At 31.5% G+C, this 23,474-nt stretch overlaps 2 protein-coding genes and 1 pseudogene across 2 annotated transcripts; all 3 read left to right on the top strand.

Annotated features, from left to right (window-relative positions):
* Window positions 1-902: 902 nt before the first annotated feature.
* On the top strand, window positions 903-5,841 carry LOC108461346 (cellulose synthase-like protein E6; annotated as a pseudogene).
* Window positions 5,842-14,026: 8,185 nt separating this feature from the next.
* Window positions 14,027-16,138, top strand: LOC108462899 (probable glycosyltransferase At5g03795). The gene is made up of 3 exons (XM_017762810.2): window positions 14,027-14,532; window positions 14,873-15,440; window positions 15,609-16,138. Exons 1-3 carry the CDS (start codon window positions 14,208-14,210, stop codon window positions 16,093-16,095), a joined length of 1,380 nt encoding a protein of 459 aa, XP_017618299.1. The 5' UTR covers window positions 14,027-14,207; the 3' UTR covers window positions 16,096-16,138.
* Window positions 16,139-21,309: 5,171 nt separating this feature from the next.
* LOC108462619 (probable glycosyltransferase At5g03795) lies at window positions 21,310-22,552 on the top strand. Its single transcript, XM_017762546.2, has 2 exons — window positions 21,310-21,845; window positions 21,922-22,552. The coding sequence occupies exons 1-2, from the start codon at window positions 21,343-21,345 to the stop codon at window positions 22,424-22,426; spliced, it is 1,008 nt and encodes a 335-aa protein (XP_017618035.1). The 5' UTR covers window positions 21,310-21,342; the 3' UTR covers window positions 22,427-22,552.
* The last annotated feature ends 922 nt before the right edge of the window (window positions 22,553-23,474 follow it).

The raw sequence follows: 23,474 nt of genomic DNA, 5'->3' as shown, positions 1-23,474 counted from the left end.
ACATTATGTGAAAAATTAAATAAAGCAAAAAAAATGAACTAAATTAAAAAATAAATAACTAAAAATATAGTTAATAAAAAATAGTAAATACTAAACTTACATAACCAACAAAATGTCATATTTTCCATTTAAACAAAAAAAATAGTAAACTTATATAAGCAAAAATAACATATTTTTCATTTAAGCAAATAGCAATATTCTTTAAAGGGTTATCCATTTGAAATAATATTTTAATTTTTTATTATCCTTCACATAAGTTTGGCGTTTAGTTCTTTTTATTAATTATATGTTTAGTTATTTATTTGTAAATTAAATTAATTTTTTTATTTTATTTAATTTTTCACATAATATTATATTATTCATGTGTGTTTGATGATTTGAAAAGAAAAATTTTGTATCAAATTTTTATTAGTTGGTTCAATAATTTACTACCAATGCTAACATCGATACAATAACAAAATACATATTAATAGTTCAAGTATCACATTGAATATTTTAAAAAGTCAACAATTATGAATTCAGAATTGTAATAATGGAAGCAAGCAAGATCAAGCCATATATATTGTATTATTTTTATTAGAATTTGAGAATTTTTGGATTTATATATTCAAAGTTAATTACACTATATATCTTTAAATTATAATTTTATTCTAAATCCACTTTCAAATTTAAAAATATTTTAATTACATTTAAACTATTGATAATATATTAATTATGTCTTTCGATTATTTAAATCATTAATTTAATTGTTGAATTATATGTCAAATTTTATGTAATAGAGTTTAAAATAAAAATAAAAATGAATATTTTAAAATAGATATAATTAAAACATTTTAAAATTTAAGGGTCAAATTAAAATAAAATCATAATTTAGGGATGTTAACTCTTTTCAAAATTAAAGAAGTTTAGAAAGTCACCTACCCTTGCCCAAATTGTGGTCATTGGGGCTTATAAGATTTTTCTAAAGTCTATATGTATACATGAAAAATCAACTTTCTACTCATTTGAGTCAAAGGAGTGGAAAGACGGAGAGGAGGAGAGAATGGGTAAAAATGGGTATCTTCCTCTTTTTGAAACAAGGCCGGCTAGGGGACTTGTCTTCTTCCGCTCCTACGCAGCTTCCATCTTCATAGGCATCTGCTTCATTTGTTTCCATAGAGTGAGCTATTTTCCAGTAACAGAGAGATGGGTTTGGGTCGGAATGTTCGTAGCTGAACTTTGGTTTAGTTTTTATTTCTTCATCACTGTAATCGTTAAATGGAACCCTGTCTTTCGTTCCACTTTCAAAGATAGACTCTCTTCCAGGTCGTCATCTCCTTCACTCTGTCTCTCCATATATTCCCTTTCTCTTGTTCCTAACGCTTGCTTGTTTCTTACAGGTTCGAAGAAGAAGAATTGCTAGGAGTAGACATATTTGTGTGCACGGCAGACCCAAGATTAGAGCCACCAACAATGGTGGTCAGCACAGTGTTATCGGTCATGGCTTATGACTACCCACCTCATAAGCTAAGCGTCTATTTATCTGATGATGGTTGCTCCGATTTGACATTTTATGCTTTATTAGAAGCTTCAGGGTTTGCCCAGCTATGGCTTCCGTTTTGCAGGAAGCTGAAAGTAGAGCCCACATCTCCTGAGGCTTATTTCCAGACCACTCCTGAACCAGTGGATGATGCATTCATGGCCAATGAGTGGTTAATCATCAAGGTAACACATGTATTTCCTTTAATTCTACCACTGATGTTTGCCCCACAGCAACATAAAATGATTTTAACCTCAAGGAAATGGACGGTTTCCTATCAAATTCTACACTTCAGAGGCATTCTTTTTCTACCTTATCTATAAAAAGAAAGACTCTAAGGGACCTTCCTCGATTGACACGTCTCAGTTCCATTATTATAACTTTATGGTTAATTTGTAATTTTATTCCTTTACTATGTATCAACCCCACTCCCTTCAAAAGCATCATCATTGAAAAACGACTAGGCCTAGCATTCAACACAAGAAATTCCTCGTCCAAAACTTCCACCACCACATTTGGTCTAACCTAACCTCCACAAATTAGGTCCAAATCCACCATTAAGCAAAAACAAGATTCAGATGCAACGAATTTTAAATAAAAAAAAAATCAAGAATCAACCAAAAATTTAAATCGCAAATGAAAAAATAATTTTTTGTTGTTGGATATTGTCACATATGTATGGTTGCCTTGTTGCATTTTTTAAATATTTCTTTTGCAAATGTGTAATTTAAATTAATAATTTGTAATTTAAATTAATAATTCTATCATATGTATATGTATTTAGAAATTATATATGTAGAAAGCATATATTCATTTGAAAATAACATTTAATATTTTAAAATTAATAATAATAACAACAAATAAGTAATATATACAAAATAAAAATAATAATTTAAATTATGAGTAAAAATAAAATTATATAAATCAATACATGTGATTAAAAATATTAAATGCACTTTAATTACTTAATCAATGGTATTATTAATAAGAAATTTATCCACTCACTGTCTTAGTGAAAAGTAATAAAAATATTAAAAAGTGAAAAGTAATATATATATATATATATATATATATAGATATATATTAAAAATAGGAAAGAAATGAATTATTTGGTGGTTGAAAAGCGAGAAAATATATGAAATTTTAAAGTAAATTGCTTTCTAATTTTTTTAAAAAAGTAAGAATCTATAGTTGATATTAAAATGTATAAAATAAAACACAAAAAGCTTTATTAATGAAAAAAAACCTTTAGATGCAATGATAAATTTGAAAATATTTTATATTCTAATGACATGGGTTTAAATTTTTATATTTGCAAATGTTTTATTGATAGAAATGTATAATTGATTGAGGTAATAAAATTTGTATAATAATATTAAAGTAGAAGAAAAAAGAAAAATTAAACTCATAATATATATATATATATAGGTTATTTAAAATATGTAAAGTTATTTTTATAATTTCTTCAATTTAAGTCGCTACACTAATTTCAAACATGGCTTTAATGATAGTAGAAATTGTAAAACTATTGAATGAATTATGTTTTGTGATGTAAATGTTTGAATGGATTATTTTTTGTTTTGGCATGAATTATAGAAAACATATGAAGACATGAGGATTCGAATTGAAAGCATGACAAGATTTGGGCAAGGTTCCAGCGGACATACGCAAAGAACACAAGGGATTTGATGAATGGGACTTTGTTGTTAGTCGTCATGATCATCCATCCATTCTTCAAGTAATTTGCTACAATATTTTTTTTATTCTTTTGGATCTTAAACTTTATAACTACTACATTTCACTCCTACCTTATAATTGCTTCTAATTCTGCATTTAAAAACTTAATTGTAGATCTTGATTGATGGAAGAGACCCTAACGCCATTGACATTGAAGGAAAAGCTTTGCCAACCCTTGTATATTTAGCACGTGAAAAGAGACCTCAAATCCACCATAATTTCAAAGCTGGAGCCTTGAATGCATTGGTAACCATTCTATAATATGCGGCTACTCAGAATTTTTATGCTTTCCTTTGACTATAAGGTTGTGCTGGTCTGTGGTCATATTTGCTTTTCCAAGCTCAATTCAAATGATCAAATATATCTATAATCAAGGTTCACCTTAAGTCTAAATAATATATATATATATATATATATAAATATTTTGTTAAATTAAATGATTATTTTCTAATTCTTGAATTTATGAATAAACAGATAAGGATATCTTCAAGAATAAGTAATGCCCCATTTATTTTAAACGTGGATTGTGACATGCATTCAAATAATTCCAAGGCAATTAGGGATGCACTTAGCTTCTTTCTTGATGAAGACAATGGACATGAAATTGCTTATGTCCAATATCCACAGACTTTTGGTAACCTCACTAAAAATGAAATTTATGGATCCTTGAGAGTCGTAATGAAGGTGAGCGTTAAATTCTAAAGTAAAATTTTAAAATTTTTATATCTTTGCAAATGATAAAATTTGAACTCGAATTTATTAAATGCCTCAAATTCTTCAAAGTTAATATTATTCGTTTTGGAAAGAAATAGCTTATGGTTCAGAATTTAGAAAAAGATTACATATGTTAATATTCGAATCTCGAATTTTAGACCTTCTAAATACAACTTTTTAATTAAATGTGATTATAGGAATCAAGGTTCAAAATTAAATTTTCAATATCATGATTAAAGTTGAATAGAACTGATGATGTTTTGAATGTATCCATATACCAAAGCTTGAGCTTGCAGGATTTGATGGGAATGGAGGGCCTTGCTATATTGGAACCGGTTGTGTTCATAGAAGAGAAAGTCTTTGTGGAATGAAGTATAGCAAGGAACTTATAGTTGAATCGAAGGAACTTATAGTTGAATCGAAGGCAATGAAATATGATAGAAAGATCATAGAAAAAGCAAGTTCCATTGAAGAAAACTGCAAAGCTCTTGCAAGTTGTACCTACGAGGAGAATACACCTTGGGGAAAAGAGGTCCTTTCTTTTCTCGTGTTGTATTTGGTATCATGTTTTAATTATTTTTCTCGTATCTTATTCATGATAAATTTTATACTAACATATTAGGCTGATTGCAGATGGGAGTGAAATATGGGTGTGTAGTGGAAGATATACTAACAGGAATATGCATACAAAGTAGAGGTTGGCGGTCGGTATATTTGACTCCTCAAAGGGAAGCCTTCTTAGGAATGGTTCCCACAACATTGTTGGATACTTTAGTACAACACAAGAGATGGGCCGAAGGCGATTTTCAAATATTTCTATCCAAGCATTGTCCTTTCGTGTATGGTTGTCAAAACATGCCTCTCAAACTTCAGCTTTCTTACTGCATTTACCTTTTTTGGGTTCCAAACTGCTTTGCTACTCTTTACTATGTTTTTGTGCCTTCTTTTTGCTTGCTTAAAGGCATCTCTTTATTTCCCAAGGTATGGTATCCTTAACTTTATTTGCTTATTCTTTGTTGAATCGATTAATATAGTTACAGTTTTCGTTTAAGATTCATTATAGTGTCATGTTCGAAATTACAGGTCTTTTCAGCTACTAACAACTATTTTTTTTTTTTCTGAATTGCGAGATATCAAGTTCTTGGGGCATTCCATACTTGTATGTCATCGTTGTCCACCGCGTTCAGAGTCTTGTGGAATTTGTATGGTTGGAGGCACAGTCCGAGGTTGGTTGAATGAACAGAGGATGTGGATGTTCAAAAGAACAACTTCCTACTTCTTCGCTGCCATTGACAGCATCCTCAAGCTATGTGGGTTTTCGAAGTCAGCCTTCATCATCACCGGCAAAGTGGCCGATGACGATTTAAACCGAAGATACGAGCAAGAAAGCATGGAGTTTGGGACTTCATCACCGATGTTCACGGTTTTAGCAACGCTCGCACTTTTCAATCTATTCGGTCTCGTTGTGGTAGGAACAAACAAGGCCATAAATGATGATGCTCGTATCAAGGTTTTCGACATATTCGGTTTTCAGATACTTCTTTGCTGTGTTTTAGTTTTCGTCAACCTGCCGATATATCAAGGGATGTTCTTCCGAAAAGATAGCGGTAAAATCCCAGCATCTGTAACACTTCGTTCCATTGCTTTCGCTCTCTTGGCTTCCACATTAGCCATGTACTAGTGTCATGGCCTGCGTGTGGTCAGCCGAGCTCGAAACTCACACAGTAGATGTAATTTTGGATTCGAAAGTTTAGAACGTAAAGTTTCAGGCCCATGCCACTGGATTTATCAAGAAATTTTTAAGGAAATACGATTCATGTATATGTCATTTTCCTAATATTTTATCATATTCCCAAACTTCTATTTGAAAACTTGGACTGATCTTAAATTAAAATACACATAGAAGGTGTATATTAGTGATTTACTTTTTCTATATTTCGACCGGTCGATCCATCTATCCAATTTTCTTTCCACTTTAACTTATTAGTGGTTTATTTTTTAATTTTCGAATGAAAGTTTTAAAATGTTAAATATTGTTTGACTTTCTCGTTTTTGGCTTGGGTTGCAGGTATGGGGTGACAAAAACAACTCAATTGAATAATCAAACAAGGTAAACATAGTCTCATTTGCAGTAGCAGTCGCCTCTCTTTCTCATGTTTGGTATTGGGATAAGCAATTCACAGAGATGCAGAACGAAGAGGGTCAAAACAAGGATCTCTACATGCCCAGAAAATATAAAGCCATTAATCAGCTGATCACCTCGAAGGATCATGCTTCTGTTCAGATTAATGTTGGGTACATAGATGAGCAACAACAACAGAAAAAGAAAACATACCCTGCACAGTAAAATCAAAAGAAAAAGTAGCAAGACCATTAGTAAAACAAAATCCACGGGACCAATCACCTACAAAGCGAATCAATCACTTGGAACGCATGCTAGAATTTACAAGGCCTCAAGTAATAGCTTTACAAGAATTAGAAAAAAATTTGTGTTGCCTCTTCAAGGGGAATAGTAGGAAAAATGCTAAGCAGCCCTCTAACTCAGTTTCATCAGGACATCAAGCAAAAAATTAAAAATCATTCATATCATTTTTTTTAAAAGAAGAGAACAAAAATAACTTTAAGTAAATTAATGGTATTCACCACCTCAAGTGTGGTCTAAATTCAAGTCACATTAGTTATGTTTGTTATTTCAACTTTATCCTATTATTATAATACACAAAAAAAAAGTTAAATAGAAAGAGTTAAATGGGAATTCATTTCAATAAATAGATAAAAAAGGAAAATAATTATGATAAAAAGGAAAGAAATTATGTTTAATCTTAACCATAAATTTAATTTTAATCAATGATAAAAAAGTGAAACTCTTTAATTTTACATTCATCTTTTTTAAAAATTTTATAGTATTAATTTTTAATAATCTAACATTGTTAAATTTATTAAGATATTTGTGTTTGTAATGCCAAACTTGACATATATAATCTACATGAATGTAAAACAAAATATAATAATTAGATTGTTAAAATATTAATTGTAAAAAATTATAAAATAGTATAAAACCAATTAAGTTTTACACCTAAGTCCCTCCCTTTTATATATATTTAAATAAATTATGTATGCTAAATTTAAGTAAATTAAAATTGTATAGCAAAAATATTTTAATTGATTTATATACAAATAAATATATTATTTACATTTATTGAACCCCAAATTGTGGCTTATTGTCAAGTGTTTACATTCTCTGTGAAAAATAAAATAAAAATAAAATAAACAATATAAAGAACACACAAAATTTACGTGGAAACCCTTTCGGAAAAAACCACGGGCAGAGAAGAAGAAAATTCACTATGTCGAAAAATTTGAATCAAAATACAAGAGGAATAGACTATGTCCATTTATAGGCTTGCAAAGCCATATTTTAGTAGGATTGAAACACCTTATCCTAATCAATATAAAATAGATGGAGTTTAATAAGGTTTAAAAACCTTATTCTAAAATAAAAATAAAAGAAGTCTAGTTCTATATGGATTTTACTTTTATTTTATTTTCCATAGTATTTCATTTAAATGAGAATTTGGGTTACTTAATTCTAACAATCTCCACCTTGACACAAATTCTCAATGAACAAGTTCTTCATCGCGAACTTTCAATAAATAAGTTCTCCACCTTTTCCATAAAACCCCTTAAGGGTTTAACTTCAACAATGAACACCAACCAAGTCTAAGCAATGCTCAAACTTGGTTATAGGAAGTGACTTAGTCATCATATCTGCAGGATTTTTATGAGTACTAATTTTGCTCACAACAATATCACCACGAGCAATAATATCACGAACAAAATGATACCGAATATCAATGTGTTTTGTTCTCTCATGAAACATTTGATCTTTTGTAAGAAAGATGGCACTGATTGTCACAAAATCTGTCTTGATTTGAAGGTCTTCATTGAGTTCACTAAATAGTCCTTCAACCAAATAGCTTCTTTACAAGCCTCAAGAATCGTCATGTACTCACCTTCATGGTAGACAAAGCGATCGTAGTTTGCAAAGTGGCTTTCCAACTAATTGCACAACCTCCGATTGTAAAGACGTAACTCGTGAGAGATCTTCTTCTATCAAGGTCTTCACAAAATCAGCATCAACATACCCTATAACTCCATCTTTAGTTCTTCCAAAGCGTAAGCAAACATCGGTAGTGCCTCGTAAGTATCTTAAAATCCATCGAATCGCTTTTCCAATGTTCTTTACCGGATTTGCCATATATCGCTAATCGCACCTTGACGCATATGATAAATCGGACGTGAACAAACCATAGCATACATGAGAGATCCCACTACACTAGAGTATGGAACATGTGACATGTACTCAATCTCATCATCTGATTGAGGAGACAAGGCCGATGAAATTCGAAATAGGTCGCTAAAGGAGTACTAACAGCTTAGCACTCTGCATATTGAACTCAAAAGAACTTTCTCAATGTACCCTTCCGACTTAGGTACAATTTACTTGCTTTTCTATATCTGAGAATCTCCATACCAAGTATCTTCTTTGTTGGTCCTAAATCTTTCATCTCAAATTCTTCATTTAGTTGGGCTTTAACCTTTCTTATCTCTCTTTTATCTTTTGCTGCTATCAACATGTCATCAACATAAAGAAATAGATACACAAAAGAACCATCACTATTTTTCTTAAAGTAAACACAACTGTCTAAACTATTTCTTTTGAAATCATGAAAAGTCATAAAGGAATCAAACCTCTTGTACCACTGCCTTGGTGATTGTTTCAAACCGTAAAGGGACTTTTTCAACAAGCAAACATAGTCATCTTTTTCTAAGACTGTAAAATCCTTTGATTGTTGCATGTAAATATCCTCTTCAAGTTCTCCATGCAAAAATACAGTTTTTACATCTAACTGCTCAAGCTCTAAATCATGCATGGCCACAATACCAAGCAAAGCTCAAATCAAACTATGCTTCATTACTGGGGAGAATACATCTGTGAAGTCCACTCTTAGAATTTGACTACAACCCTTTGCAACGAACAGTCGTCTTTTTAAACACCCATTTACAACGAACAGTCGTCTTACCCTTAGGAAGTTTCACAAGATCCCATGTTTTGTTTTTGTGAAGTGATTCCATCTCCTCTTGCATAGCAAACATCCATTTTTCTGAGTCTTCACAACTAACCGCCTCAGAATAATTAGATGGTTCTTAGTTTGCATATATATCTTCAGCCACATTTAAAACATAAGTAACTAGATCAGCCTCGGCATACTTCTTTGGAGATTTAATTTCTCTTCTAGTTCTATTTTTGGTGATAGAGTATTGTGGTGAAGAAGCAACTCTATTCTTAATTTTTGTACTGACTTGAGGAGTCAACTTTGTATTAATCTGACCTGCTTTGATTTTCTTTATTGGAAGAGTCTTTAGGCAGCATAGCAGTTTCATAAAAAAAACAATATTTCTGCTAACACAACTTTTCTATTTTCAGGACACCATAACTTATACCTTTTTACACCAGCTTTATAATAAAGAAAAACACATTTAATAAATCTCAGTTCCAATTTTCTATTATCAACATGAGCATACGCAGGACACCCAAAAATCTTTAAATCAAATAATTAGCAGGATACCAGACCATACCTCTTGTGGAGTCTTTTTCTCAATGGCAACGGATGGAGATCGGTTGATCAAAAAACATGCAGTAGAGGTCGCTTCTGCCCAAAATGCCTTCGGTAAGTTGGCATTTGACAACATACATCGAACCTTCTCCATGATCGTTCTATTCATTCGTTCTGCAACGCCGTTTTGCTGTGGAGTATGACGAACTGTCAAGTGTCTCATGATCCCTTCTAACTTGCACAATCTATTAAACTCATCAGAACAAAACTCTAAGCCGTTGTCTGTGCGGAGGTATTTTATCTGTTTTCCCTTCTGTTTTTCAATCATAATTTTCCAAGACTTAAATGCGGAAAACACATCGCTTTTCTGCTTCAGAAAAAACACCCAAACTTTTCTGGAAAAATTATCAATAAAGGTTAGCATATAATTAGCTCCACCTCTCGAAGGCACTCTGGATGGCCCCCACAGATCAGAATGAATATACACAACGTTCCCTTCGTGTTATGGATTCTTCTAGTGAATTGACTCTCTTTTGCTTCCCAAAAATATAGTGCTCACAGAAATTCAGTTTGCAAATTCCTTGCCCATTAAGAAGTCCTCTTTTGCTTAATTCTGCCATGCCATTCTCACTCATATGCCCTAGGCGATATACCAAAGTTTAGTAATATCATCATCGACAAGGAAGAGGAAGCAACAATGCATCACCATAATGATAGAACCTCAGAAAACATATAACTTGAAAATCTTTCTCGCCTTTTCATCACAACAAGGGACCTTTTGAAATCTTTAAAACCCCACTTTCACTGTGTATCTGCACCTTTTGAATCAAGAGTACTCAACGAAATTAAATTTCTTTTCAATTCTGGAACATGTCGCACGTCACTAAGTGTTCTGACAACTCCATCAAACATCTTAACTTTAATTGTTCCAACACCTGCAATTTTACACGAAATATTATTTCCCATTAAAACAACACCTTCAGATACTGTTTCGTAAGTTGTAAACCAATCCCGATTGGGACTCATGTGGAAGGTGCAGCCTGAATCAAGTATCCACTCCTCGCTTACTTTAGAATCATTGACAGAAGTGACTAGAAGTTCACCATCGCTGTAGTCTTCTACAACTTCAGCTTCACCGGAATTTTCTGGTTGTTTTCCCTTTTGATTCGCAGCCTCCCTTTTAATCTTATTTTGTAGCTTATAGCACTCAGATTTAATGTGCCCTTTCTTTTTGCAGAAGTTACAAGTTTTACCTCTGTTTGAAGACTTTGATCTACCCTTAGATTTACCACGAAGATTCTGTTCCTATGTCCTACCACAATCATCATCAGCATTCCGATCTTGTCTCCCACGAACAATGAGACCCTCTCCCTGAGAGTCGAGTTTAACCACAAGATGCTTCATCTTATCATACGAGGTTAAAGAATCATAAACCTCATCAACTGTGAAAGACTCGCGGCTATATAAAATCGTGTCTCTAAAGGTTGAATAAGACAGGGGCAATGAACAAAGTAGAATCAACCCTAGATCTTCCTTATCATACTGAACCTCCATGGCCTCCAAGTTTGAGAGAATTTCTTTAAACACTGTTAAGTGTTCGTGTACAGACGCACCTTCCTCCAAACGATGAGCATAAAGACGCTGCTTCATATGCAACTTGCTTGTTAGAGTTTTCGACATACATATTTGTTCTAGCCTCTTCCATAATGCAATGGCGCTTTCTCTTTCATCACATCCTACAAAATTTCGTTGGACAAATGCGATGTAATTGTGTTAATGCCTTTCGATCCTTACGCTTCTTCTCTTCATCTGTTAATGTCGAAGGCATCTTATCTATCCCTAGCAGGGCATCATCCAGATCCATCTGTGCAAGAACTGCTTGCATCTTAATTTGCCACAACGCAAATCTGATGTTGCGATCCAACAGCGGAATTTCATACTTCAAAGACGCCATTATCGTGATTGAGATGAATAACCCGGAAGCTCTGATACTAATTTGTGAAAAATAAAATAAAAATAAAATAAATAAAATAAAGAACACACAAATTTTACGTGGAAACCCTTTCGAGAAAAAACCACGGGAAGAGAAGAAGAAAATTCACTATGTCGAAAAATTTGAATCAAAATACAAGAGGAATAGACTATGTCCATTTATAGGCTTGCAAAGCCATATTCTAGTAGGATTGAAACACCTTATCTTAATCAATATAAAATAGATGAAGTTTAATAAGGTTTAAAAACCTTATTTTAAAATAAAAATAAAAGAAGTCTAGTTCTATATAGAATTTACTTTTATTTTATTTTCTATCGTATTTTATTTAAATAAAAATTTGGGTCACTTAATTCTAACATTCTCCATTAATAGATTGGGTTTGAAGCATATTTGTATAAAAATTAGCTACATTAAATTAATCTTTTATACTCTAAATCAACAAAAACGACACTTTTATGTTTTCTTATGTTTTTCTTTTTCAATCTTATGAAAATACAATCATTACTTTTTAAAGAAAAAAATACCTTAAAAAGAGAGATTTAAGCGTCATAAACAAATTCTTAGTAAAAAAGTAAAAATCAGTAAGTCATTAAAAGAATTTTACCTTATTAAGCCCTCAATAGTTAAAAAAAATTCAACTAGGCATTTCTATTAATAAAAATCATCAGTTGGTAGGTTTGAGTGTTAACTATGCGCAAACAACTATGTGAGCAAAATCTTTTTAAAAAATTAAAATTATTAAAAATTTTAAATAAGTAAAAATATATATATATACAATTAGTATAATATACATGTCGAATAAATTTAGATAAATGATTGTTCAAATTCAAATGAATTAAGAGATATAGATATATAAATTCATTTCAGATTAGTGCAAAATTATAAGAAAAATTATAAATTGTAAAAATTAAACTCCCTTTTGTTGTTTCATGTTTATCCTTTACACACAACAGTACTATTATTTCTCTCATGCATACATTCCATACCTTTCATGGAGGCTAAGAAATCATCTGCAGATATACTGATGTAGTCTCGTTTCTTCCCATTTCTGGATTAGTGTGAGGATGTTATGTGGAGGCCTTATGTACAATGCTTTCTTCAATGTTTTGGGATCATCTCTTGCATTGATCCTGTATGTGGCAACATCGTCTTCCTCCATATGAATTATTTATATTTTGATTCATTTTTTATATTCTATTTTATTTAAATTTGGACAATTATTTAGCTTTTTATAATTTAATATATTATTAATATTTTTGTCTTATTGAATTTCTTTTACATTTTCAAATTTTTATATATGTTTTTATAACTTTTAGTAATTTTTAATAATTTTAAATTTTTAAATTTTTTATAAATTTACTCTCATCTAAAATGAATCTAGACAAATGATTGCCAATTATTCAACTTGTCCAGTTCATTTAAAATATATATATTTATTAATTTTAAATATTTTAACAGTTTCATTAATGTAAGTGCTTAGTTGATTTTTTTTAATCATTAAAGACTCTAAGTTAAAATTAATTTTTTAAAATTTTTCTAATGACTTTTTTGAACTTAAACCTAAAAATATTAGCATGATAAACATGATACATGCTTAAAATTTTATTAACATTTAAAAGTTATTATAATTATTATTTATTTATATGATTGATATTTCATAGAATGAAATAAAGAAATTAGATATGATATTGTGTTGTGTTTAAGATATTTTAGAATTAACAAAATTAAAAAATTACTAATTTAATTATCTATACGTATAAAGGTTTGAGCAATTCAAGCTTAGTACTTTTTCCGCTGCTAATTCCGAGCCCTGTGTGTTTGTTCCTTGGTTCCCATTTTTAGTGATTTGTTTGGTAAGAGAATCAAGATTCAAGGGTTTGATTGTGAGTCCTGTTGACCATCATAATCTTCTGTTTCCTTATTTTTGGTGGTAAGTGTTGTGTCTATCCGTGAGTAGTTGAATGCATGATATCATGCGACTGCCCAGATTGTGATGCCTGGTTTGCCTTCCATGCTCATCCTCACATACATATTTAACTCTAATCATTGAAGAGAAGAAGGTGTTTTCTGAAAACATAAACACTTGTTCTATTTTCATGAATAAAAATCAAATCATAAAGAGATGAAATGTGGAAAATAAAATAGAAGGCTTTGACTAAGTTTCTGTAACAAACCAGATCATAGTTCCAAAACTGCATAAAAAACTAAATTAAAATATAATATATAATTTGAGTATTTATGATTTTAATTCTTCTAGAAGACTCGACTCTTAAGAGATTACCTAACTCCAAAAAAAATACTATTTTATATTTTCTAGAAATAAAATATTTTTCATGTTTATTTTATTAAATTAATATTTATTGTGTCGTTGTCACTGTTTAATTAAACTATTTATTTAGTCAGTTCAACATAAGAAATTTGTGTTTAATATTTAATTGATTCCTAAACAAACGTTACATTTACTATTTAAAAAAAAAAGAAGATAATAATAATTATTTACTCATTCTTGTTTATTTACACTTTCTTCTGAAGGAGGCAACTGAAACATCCAGTTCAGTTTATGTTGCCTCTGTTTTAATAACCCTGTTTTCAAAGTCAATGTCTTCCTCTCAATCACCCAAAGCAAATGGCACATCCTTCAATGCTCCTCCATAGGCCTCTTGCCTCCCTCCCTTCCAGCACCTTCTTCTTCCTTCCTGCAACTTTAGCTTTCTTTACTACACTTTTCATCCTCTTTTACATCTTCACAACTCCACCTCTCTTCATTTCCCATCAACATAAACACAACTTAAAATACCCAGTTGGGCCCTCTCAGTCTTCCCCATTGACCCCAATTCTTCCCTCAAATGGGAGCTTTCATTTGTCAGCAAAGTTTCCATTGAATGATGTTTTTGGTGGTGAAGATGGGACTCTGAGTCCTGTGTCCTCAAGATCTCATTTTGGGTCAAAGCGTACGTTTATTTTTTTTATGTTTAATAATGGGTATTTGTTAGTTCTTACGTTTCTTCTGCCATTTCTTGTTTTTCTGATTATTCACTTTAGCTTTGATCTTTGTATGAGTTTTGAGTTTTATTCGAGTGTTCACCTTGTGTTTGTGGATATGCTGTCGGTGCATCGATGAACTTCTAAGAAACTGAATTATTTATAGTTATGGGCTCTGTTTATATTTGTTTGGCTTTCGATGTTTACAAGGTTTGAACATTCATGGGTGTAAATTAGAGGGGAAAAAAATTAGAGAGAGGAAATTACAAGTATTCAAATGCCAATTTTTTTTTTTTTTTTATGGTTCAGGAAACTCCATGAACGACATCGATGTGTTCCATGACGGAGATATCTTTCTCGAGGATTATCACCAGATGAACCGGAGCTTCAAGATATATGTTTATCCTCACCGGCGAGATGATCCCTTTGCACATGCATTCTTGCCTGTGGATTTCCAACCTGGGGGCAATTATGCTAGTGAAAGTTACTTTAAGAAGGCTCTTATGAATAGCCATTTCATAACCAAAGATCCGAGGAAGGCGGATCTTTTCTTTCTACCTTTCTCGATCGCAAGGTTGAGGCATGATCGTAGAGTTGGTGGAGGCGGTATCCAAAGCTTTATCCGAGACTACATCTCCAACATTAGTACAAAGTACCCTTACTGGAATCGTACTGGTGGAGCAGATCATTTTTACGTTGCTTGTCACTCTATCGGACGATCGGCCATGGCTAAAGCCGAGGAAGTAAAACTTAATGCCATACAGATTGTGTGTTCTTCGAGCTATTTCCTTCCGGGGTACGTTGCTCACAAGGACGCATCTTTGCCTCAAGTATGGCCAAGAACCGACGATCCTCCTACTATCACTACATCCAAAAGGTGAAAACACTGACTTCCTTGATGTGTTTGATCTGCTTTGGTTAAAAATGATTTCTCTGTTCTGTTTTTTAGTTTCTCTGAAATTATCAAAGCTTGAATTGAGGTCATTTCATAGTTGCTGAAGTTCTAGGTATAGTTGTTAATGGTCCATAACCATGTTTTCTACAGGAACAAACTTGCGTTTTTTGCCGGAGCGATCAACTCCCCGGTACGTGAAAAGCTTGTAAAGTTTTGGAGAAATGATTCTGAGATCTATGCTCATTTCGGTCGGCTTAAAACACCATATGCTGACGAAATCCTTGGTAGCAAGTTCTGCCTCCATGTAAAAGGCTTCGAAGTTAACACAGCTCGAATAGCGGATTCGTTATATTATGGTTGTGTCCCGATAATCTTAGCTAACTACTATGATCTTCCGTTTGCTGATATACTGAACTGGAAGAGCTTCTCGATTGCTGTCGTAACTGTGGATATCCCGTTGCTCAAGAAAATTCTTCGGGGGATAACTTCCTACGAATATTCATCATTACGAGGCAATGTGTTGAAGGTACGTAAACATTTCCAGTGGCATGTTCCTCCTATAGATTTCGATGCATTTTTCATGGTGATGTATGAATTATGGCTCAGAAGAAGTTGTATTCGCATGAGTAATGACTAAAGACAATTTGTCAAATTTTCAATGAATGCTTTTTTAAATAAAATAGCATCAATAGCATTTTCAACAAGAAATAGCCTACGGGCATGCGATCTGTTGATAGAGTGCTCGACTCTTAATTGCAGTGACCAGGGGTCAAACCTTAGCAATATCAAATAAATAAATAAATACTATAAGAAAATTCAGGGTTAGAGCAGAAGAAGGTTGAATGGAGCAAGCTTGTTTGGCGTCATAGAGCCATGGACGATGGTAATTCAAAATAGGTGGTAAGAGAGGCTTATTCAGGTGGGATCATATTTTTCAAGGGCGATGACTCAATAGTATGGAAAGGAATACAGATGGTGCTAAAACGACGTTGTTTTATTTAAAGTAAAACGATTTTTTTCTCAAAAAACGCTGCTATTGCTGAACTTTTGCGGTGTTTTTCTCCTAGAGCCACTAATCTCGACCTATTGCAGCATTTTTCACCTAGTGCCACTAAAGCCACTATAAACGCCACTAAAAATGACATCGTTTTGTTTAAAGTAAAAAATTTACGGCGTTTCAAAAATGCCACTAATGCCTTTGATACTAATAAATATTTAAAAATTCAACAAAATTTAAAAAAGTTAATAATTTCTTTAAAAAAATATCTACGCCAACAATGGAGTACAAATAGGCTAGCACGTGAGTTGTCACATCAGTGTCGTCGAAGATTGAAAGTTAAATTGATTCAAAATTAAGACAAAAGTGATAAAATGAGTAAATATAAATAGTGAATTTTATCATTTTGCAAACCCAACTTTAGGGATGTGGGTTTTAACTTTTTGAGCATCTAATCCTCCTATTTTCCTAAGAGAACTAAGAAGCCTAAATTGCTCAAATTGAAGTACATATACTAAATTGATCAAAAATTGAAACGTACGATACTAAGATTCACCAATTTTAATGTATTTCAACACACTTAAACCTTAAAACCCTAAACTTAAAACCTTAAAACCCTAAAACCCTACACCTTTACAGATTACACATTAATAACCTTAAACCCTAAAATACTAAATCCCAACATTCAACCCTAAACCATAAAATACTAAGTCCTAACCCTTAAAACATAATCACTAAACCATAAAATACTAAACAATAAGCCCTACACAGTAAAACACTAAACCCTAATTCATAAACTATAATGATAAACCCTAAAATTAAATGTTTTTTTTTTACGGCGTTTGTGAGAAAAATGCCGCTAATGCTTGACCTTTTGTGGTATTTTTTTTTCTCACAAATGCCACTACTACTTGACCTTTTGTGGCATTTTTATCACAAATGTCGCTACTGCTTGACCTTTTGCGGCATTTTTCTTACAAACGCCACTACTGCTTGAACTTTTGCAGCGTTTTCTTCATAAACGCCGCTATAGCTCTAAGCTTTTGCGGCGTTTTCCAGTTAGCGCCACTAACGTATAACTTTTGTGGTGTTTTTTGTCCAAACGCCACTAAAAGCGCCGCTAAAAGCCTGTTTTACTGTAGTGGGAGCGTTGTGAAATGGATATCCATATAGCTCTCATAACATCCAAGAATTCATTTTCTTGTAACTCTTGTAACCTTAAAATTTTATAAGGTACCTAAATTATAATTATTAGAGTTTTGTAACCTATGGTGGTTGAGGCCCTATAAATAGAGACATGTATAGGTTATTTAGATATATCAAGAAAAAGTAGAATTATCCTTCCATTTTTGTCTCTACTCTTCTCTCTTAGGGGTAATTTAACAATACTTTTGAAAAGTGTTGTGAAAAAGCGCTTTTAAAAAGTTTGGTTTAAGATTTGAGTGTTTAGCGTTGTTGTCAAAAAATGTTTTAAGAAATAAAATGTTCAATTTAGACATGATATTATCAAGTAACAAATATGCATTTAAATAATGTTAAAATTAGTTAATATTATTATATTTCAGTAAGAATATAAAAAATAGTTTATTATAACTTGTTAATATTTTAATATATGAAATATAAATTTTAAATATTTTAAACAATAAATATTAATTATTTATAAAATTTAATTAGAGTATATAATTATATTTTAAATATTTAAATATAATCTTTAAATATTTGTAATTAGATATTGATACATTTGTATTATTTTTAAAAAGTAATTTTTTATTTTTAATTAATAATTTTAACATATTTATAATTAAGTACTAAAAAAAAGTACCATATTGTTAGAGAGGTGAATAAATAATTAAACACCAAAAATATTTTTAGGGAGGAAAAGAAAAAAAATTTAACTTAAAACAACTTGTTTAACACAACTTTTATGTACTTTACAAGAAAAAAGTGTTTTGTAAACACTAGTAAACAAGCCCTTTTTCTTACTATAATTCTTTTAGTTTTATAATAATGCATTAAATGTATTTTTTATGGAATAGCTTGCAAAATCGGTGGAATTTTGACCGTACAAACTGTACTGACACGTGGTGTTGTAGTATGCTGCCAAATTTCGCGTATAACTGAAATTTTCTAATTTGTAAAAAACTATTAGATTAAGTTGTATAAAAATCCAACTCATTCTAGTTTGCAACCACACAATTTATTTATTTATTTTATATATATTTTAGGTTATAAAAATATATTAAACACCAATGTCACAATGAACAAATTAGAAAGGAAAAGAAAAACTGGTGAAAGAACTTCAAACACTTAAAAACAGTAAATAAACTTAATAAGAGATAGCAAGAATCACCATTTCTTGTTTTTCTTTTATATTTTTTATAAATGTTTTACAATTTCTAATATTTTTATATTTTTATAATTTAAAAATTACATCTAGAATGTATTAAGAGAAATGAATGTCTAAGTTTAAATGAATTTGGATATCTACTAGTCCATATTCATTTTAAGCTTATTTTTAGTATTTCTTTTAATCCTTTAGCATCATCACAACTAACTTAATAGTTTTTAATGACCATGAACATTGTAAATCAAATAACTTAATTAATGTGCATTTGAGGACTTGATTGATTTCTTTTAAAAAATTTAGAGGCTTCTTTAAATTTTAAACCTTAATTTTTGTATTGTATTTATTAAAATTAGGGTGAATTATACCCAATGTCATTAAATTATTAATAAGTTATGTTTTAGTCACTTAACTTTAAAAGTTACAAAATGATAATTAAACTAATTGAAAGCTTTCATTTAAGTTATTGGGTTGTTAAAATCGTTATCATATGTCCTATGTTTGCACTATTTGCACCAATTGAAAACTCTTCTTCCCTTGCTCTTCTACAATTTGTTGTTTTTTTTCATAAAACAACTTTATATGTCATGAATTTATGAACCAAAAACCAAATAGTTTTCTTCTCTGATCTCCGACATTGACCACCAAATCGACTTGGATCCAATGTATGTTTTTTTACTCGTCGACGGGGACTGATCCACCATACCAATCTTTGAACGTTGCTTGGACCAAAGTGTAACTTTTTGAAATTGGATGATCAAAGTGTAATTTACTAATAGTTTAATGACCATAGGTGTAATTTACCCTAGAAATTATTACTTCCGCTCGAAAAGTGATAGGGTTTAGGCAAAAATTTAGGCTTGAAAGAGCTTGGGGAAAAAAACAAGGCTTATTTTAAAAAATGAATTAAGCCTCGATTAAGGCTTTCTTGGTCAAGGCCCATCTTGTCCCACATTAGCAAAAAGATAACTTTTTTATTGTTTTCTTGCTATTTTGCTGCTATTTTCTTGTTGTTTTTTCACTGTTTTGTTATCATTTCATTATTATGCTTATATGATTTTGTTGTTATTATTTGAATATTGTATAACTCTTGTTTTATTGTTAATTTTGTTACTATTTTAGAGACATTTGCTTGTTACACTGATTGTATTAGTGTTATTTGAGTATAAATATTTTTAATTTATTTTCAATTTTTAGAAAATATTTATTTTAATATTTATTTTATTTTAATGTATTATATATTTAAAATTTTTACATAAAAATAAATAAAAAATAATAATTCGATCGAGTTGAATTAAATCCAAATTTAAACATTTTTATCCTAAACGCGTTTAAACAATATTTTAAGCCTAATTTTGGGACAAGCCTAAAAAATGAACCTAAGGACTGACCCGACACAGCCCTAGCCCTTAGATAGGTCTACTTCCGACATAGTTATGCATATTTTTGTTGGGCATATTTTAATAATGGTTCCGCATGAATGGACTGAGAATTAAAGTTGGACAAAGAAACAAATTAAACAAAAAATAGGTATTGAAATGGATTTGATTAATCCATGTTGAAATTAACTTATTTCCTTTTCTGAAAATTGATGGCATTTAACCTTTTTTTTTTTTTTAAGCTCAACACTAAAGAAAGAAAGAAGACATAAAATATAGTTTACATTTAGGGTTGGTTCAATTATTATACGTATAAATTTAAATACTAGTTGTCGATTTTATTATTCCAAAAATATATAATATTTTATTTATTATTGAAATGATTTTATCTAGGATATAATAAAAGCTACGTACTAAAAAATTTTACTTTAATTTGAAGGAAAAAAAAAACCTTTTCATAAATCAGTGAAAAACAACGGTTGAAAGCATCCTCATAAACCACGTTTTTTTTTCCCTTTGAATGAATGGTACTATCTATCAATTAACCTGTAAATTAAATCATCAAATAAACTATATATAAATATATAATTAAACTCATTCATTCAGAAAAAATATTCATTAGGAAAAATCTGGGTTCTTAATGGGGAAGCAATCATCTTCCTTGGTTTACCAAATATTTCAGCATCGATTCCCAGCAACATTCAAAGGGTTTTTCTATTTTTTACCAATAAGTTTAGCGTTAACTACACTTCTTCTCATTTTCATTTACATTTCCACAACTGCAAATGTCACTAAAACCCAATCCCAAACCACTCTTTACCTTCAAACTTTGCCTTCTCTGATTAATATTGATCAAACCAGTAATCTCCCAATCCTTCCATTTGAAGATAATGAAGATGATAATGATAATTTGTTTGCTGATCCTTCCAGAACTGCTCGTCTGTCTAGGGCGAGTCAATGGCTTCTCGGAAATCTTTTCGGCCTAATTGATGGTATGAATATGAATTTTTTAGATGTGATTTCTTGTATAAAATAATTAAATATATCGAAAACTTATTATACTCATTCAATTATGTTATGTTTTTTAAAAAAAATTCAGGAAATGATACAAATAATAAAGAAGCCTACCATGATGGTGATATCTTCTTACAAGACTACAAACAAATGAACAAAAGCTTGAAGATCTATGTTTATCCACACAGCAAAGATGATCCTTTTGCAAATGTGTTATTGCCTCCTGATACTAACAGCAAAGGCAACTATGCAAGCGAGCTGATGTTCAAGAAAGCTTTGATGGAATCCCATTTCGTCACCAAAGATCCCAATGAAGCCCATCTTTTCTACATTCCTTTCTCCATCTCTTCCATGAGGAGCGATCCCAGGATCGATGTTCACGGCATCCCCGATTTCGTTCAGAATTATATCTCCAATATTACCCTTAAATATCCTTACTGGAATCGGACCGGTGGAGCCGATCATTTCTATGTTGCTTGCCATTCTATAGGAAAGATTGCATTTGAGAAGGCGTTCGTAGCAAAACTCAATGTTATTCAACTCGTTTGCTCTTCAACTTATTTTCCTTCATCGTATCTTCCTCACAAGGATGCTTCTATGCCTCAAGTTTGGCCTCGAGGAGGCGACCCTCCAAACCTTCTTACATCGCAGAGGTAAGACGCACCGTACTCCCCGTAATTAGTTAAATTCATTATTTGGTATTAACATAAATGAAAACTATATTTATAGGAAGAGGCTTGCATTTTTCGCCGGAGCAGTGAACTCTCCGGTACGAATAGCTCTTCTCAAAGTGTGGGCAAATGACACTGAAATTTTCGCGCACTTCGGCCGCCTCAACACCCCATACTCCGAGCAATTCCTCGGAAGCAAGTTTTGCATCCATGTCAAAGGCTTTGAGGTAAACACGGCGCGCGTGGCCGACGCTCTATTCTATGGTTGCGTCCCTATAATTTTAGCCAACCATTACGACCTTCCGTTCACCGATATATTGAACTGGAAAAGCTTCTCGGTAGTGGTTCACCATATCGATATCCCGGTTTTGAAGAAAATACTTCAAGGAATAAGCAACGAAGAGTTCGCGATGCTACAAAGCAATGCGCTGAGAGTTCGTAAACATTTCCAATGGCATACTCCGCCCATTGATTTCGATGCGTTTCATATGTCCATGTATGAGTTATGGAAACGTCGAAGTGTTGTGAGGGTTAGATTAACCCCTTCCATGGAGTTTATGTAGTTTTTTTTTTTTTCAAAGTGTTCTCAGTTTGGAATTGTATTTTTTTTTCTTTTTAAATCATTTTAACCAATAAATGAATTATGATGAATGAAAAGAAAATTTTAAGATTTTAGTTTTGTTTTAAAAGATACGTGGAAAGTGATAAAAGCTAAAAAGGCATTAGGCTTTATTTGGTAAATGCGTAGTTTTTCAAAATTAATTAGGGATTTTGGGAGTGGCGGTGATATGTTGGGAACAACTGCTATAACCAACTCAACGTTCCCATTTTTTTTATGTATACCCTATACATTTTCAATTTTTTTTTCATTCAATCCCATTCAGATAGTCTCTCATCTCTTTTATTTTTAATTTTCTATTATAATCTCTCAAATTTTTATCCTAACCATTTGTAAGTTGTTAGATTTTATTCGATTTTTATCATTTTAAAAATGTCATTGTTTCTAATTCGTTTGGATCACAAACATGTGCATTTCTAGCATACAATTACAAACAGTACGAAAATATTATTATATTTTTTTTTTATTTTAATTAATATCGTTATTAAGTTGTTAATATTATTTTTTTAATTTGTTATGGTTACATAATTAGGATGAAGATCAGATTATCGAAATATATATCCACAATTTAAGTGCGAGAGCATTGCGTGTTACTGAACACTTAGAAGAGACGAGATTTTTTCACATGTCTTGTATGCTCGGCAGGATTAAATTGGAACATGCACTTATTAGTGCTTTGCTAAAAAGGTGAAGACTCAAGACACACACATTCCATCTTTCGTGTAGTGAGTATACTATTACACTCGAGGATTGGCATTACAACTCGATCTACCAGTTAATGGGCTAGTAGTTACGGGGTAGTGTGAGTTGGTTATTGAGCGCAATTTGCCACCAACTATTAGGCAAGGTGCTAGACAAGTTTAGTAGTAACCGGATAGATATGAAATGGTTAGAAGATGATTTCTCACATTTCAACAACTCTTCTGGTGCGGTTGAAAGAAAACAACTCGCTCAAACATTCATACTGAGGTTGATTAGGGGTCTTCTAATGC

This window comes from Gossypium arboreum, chromosome 13 (genome assembly GCF_025698485.1).
Source record: "Gossypium arboreum isolate Shixiya-1 chromosome 13, ASM2569848v2, whole genome shotgun sequence".
NCBI classification, from domain to species: Eukaryota; Viridiplantae; Streptophyta; class Magnoliopsida; order Malvales; family Malvaceae; genus Gossypium; species Gossypium arboreum.
The sequence above is the reverse complement of the archived record's forward strand: the minus strand, read 5'-3'. Positions and strand labels throughout refer to the sequence as shown.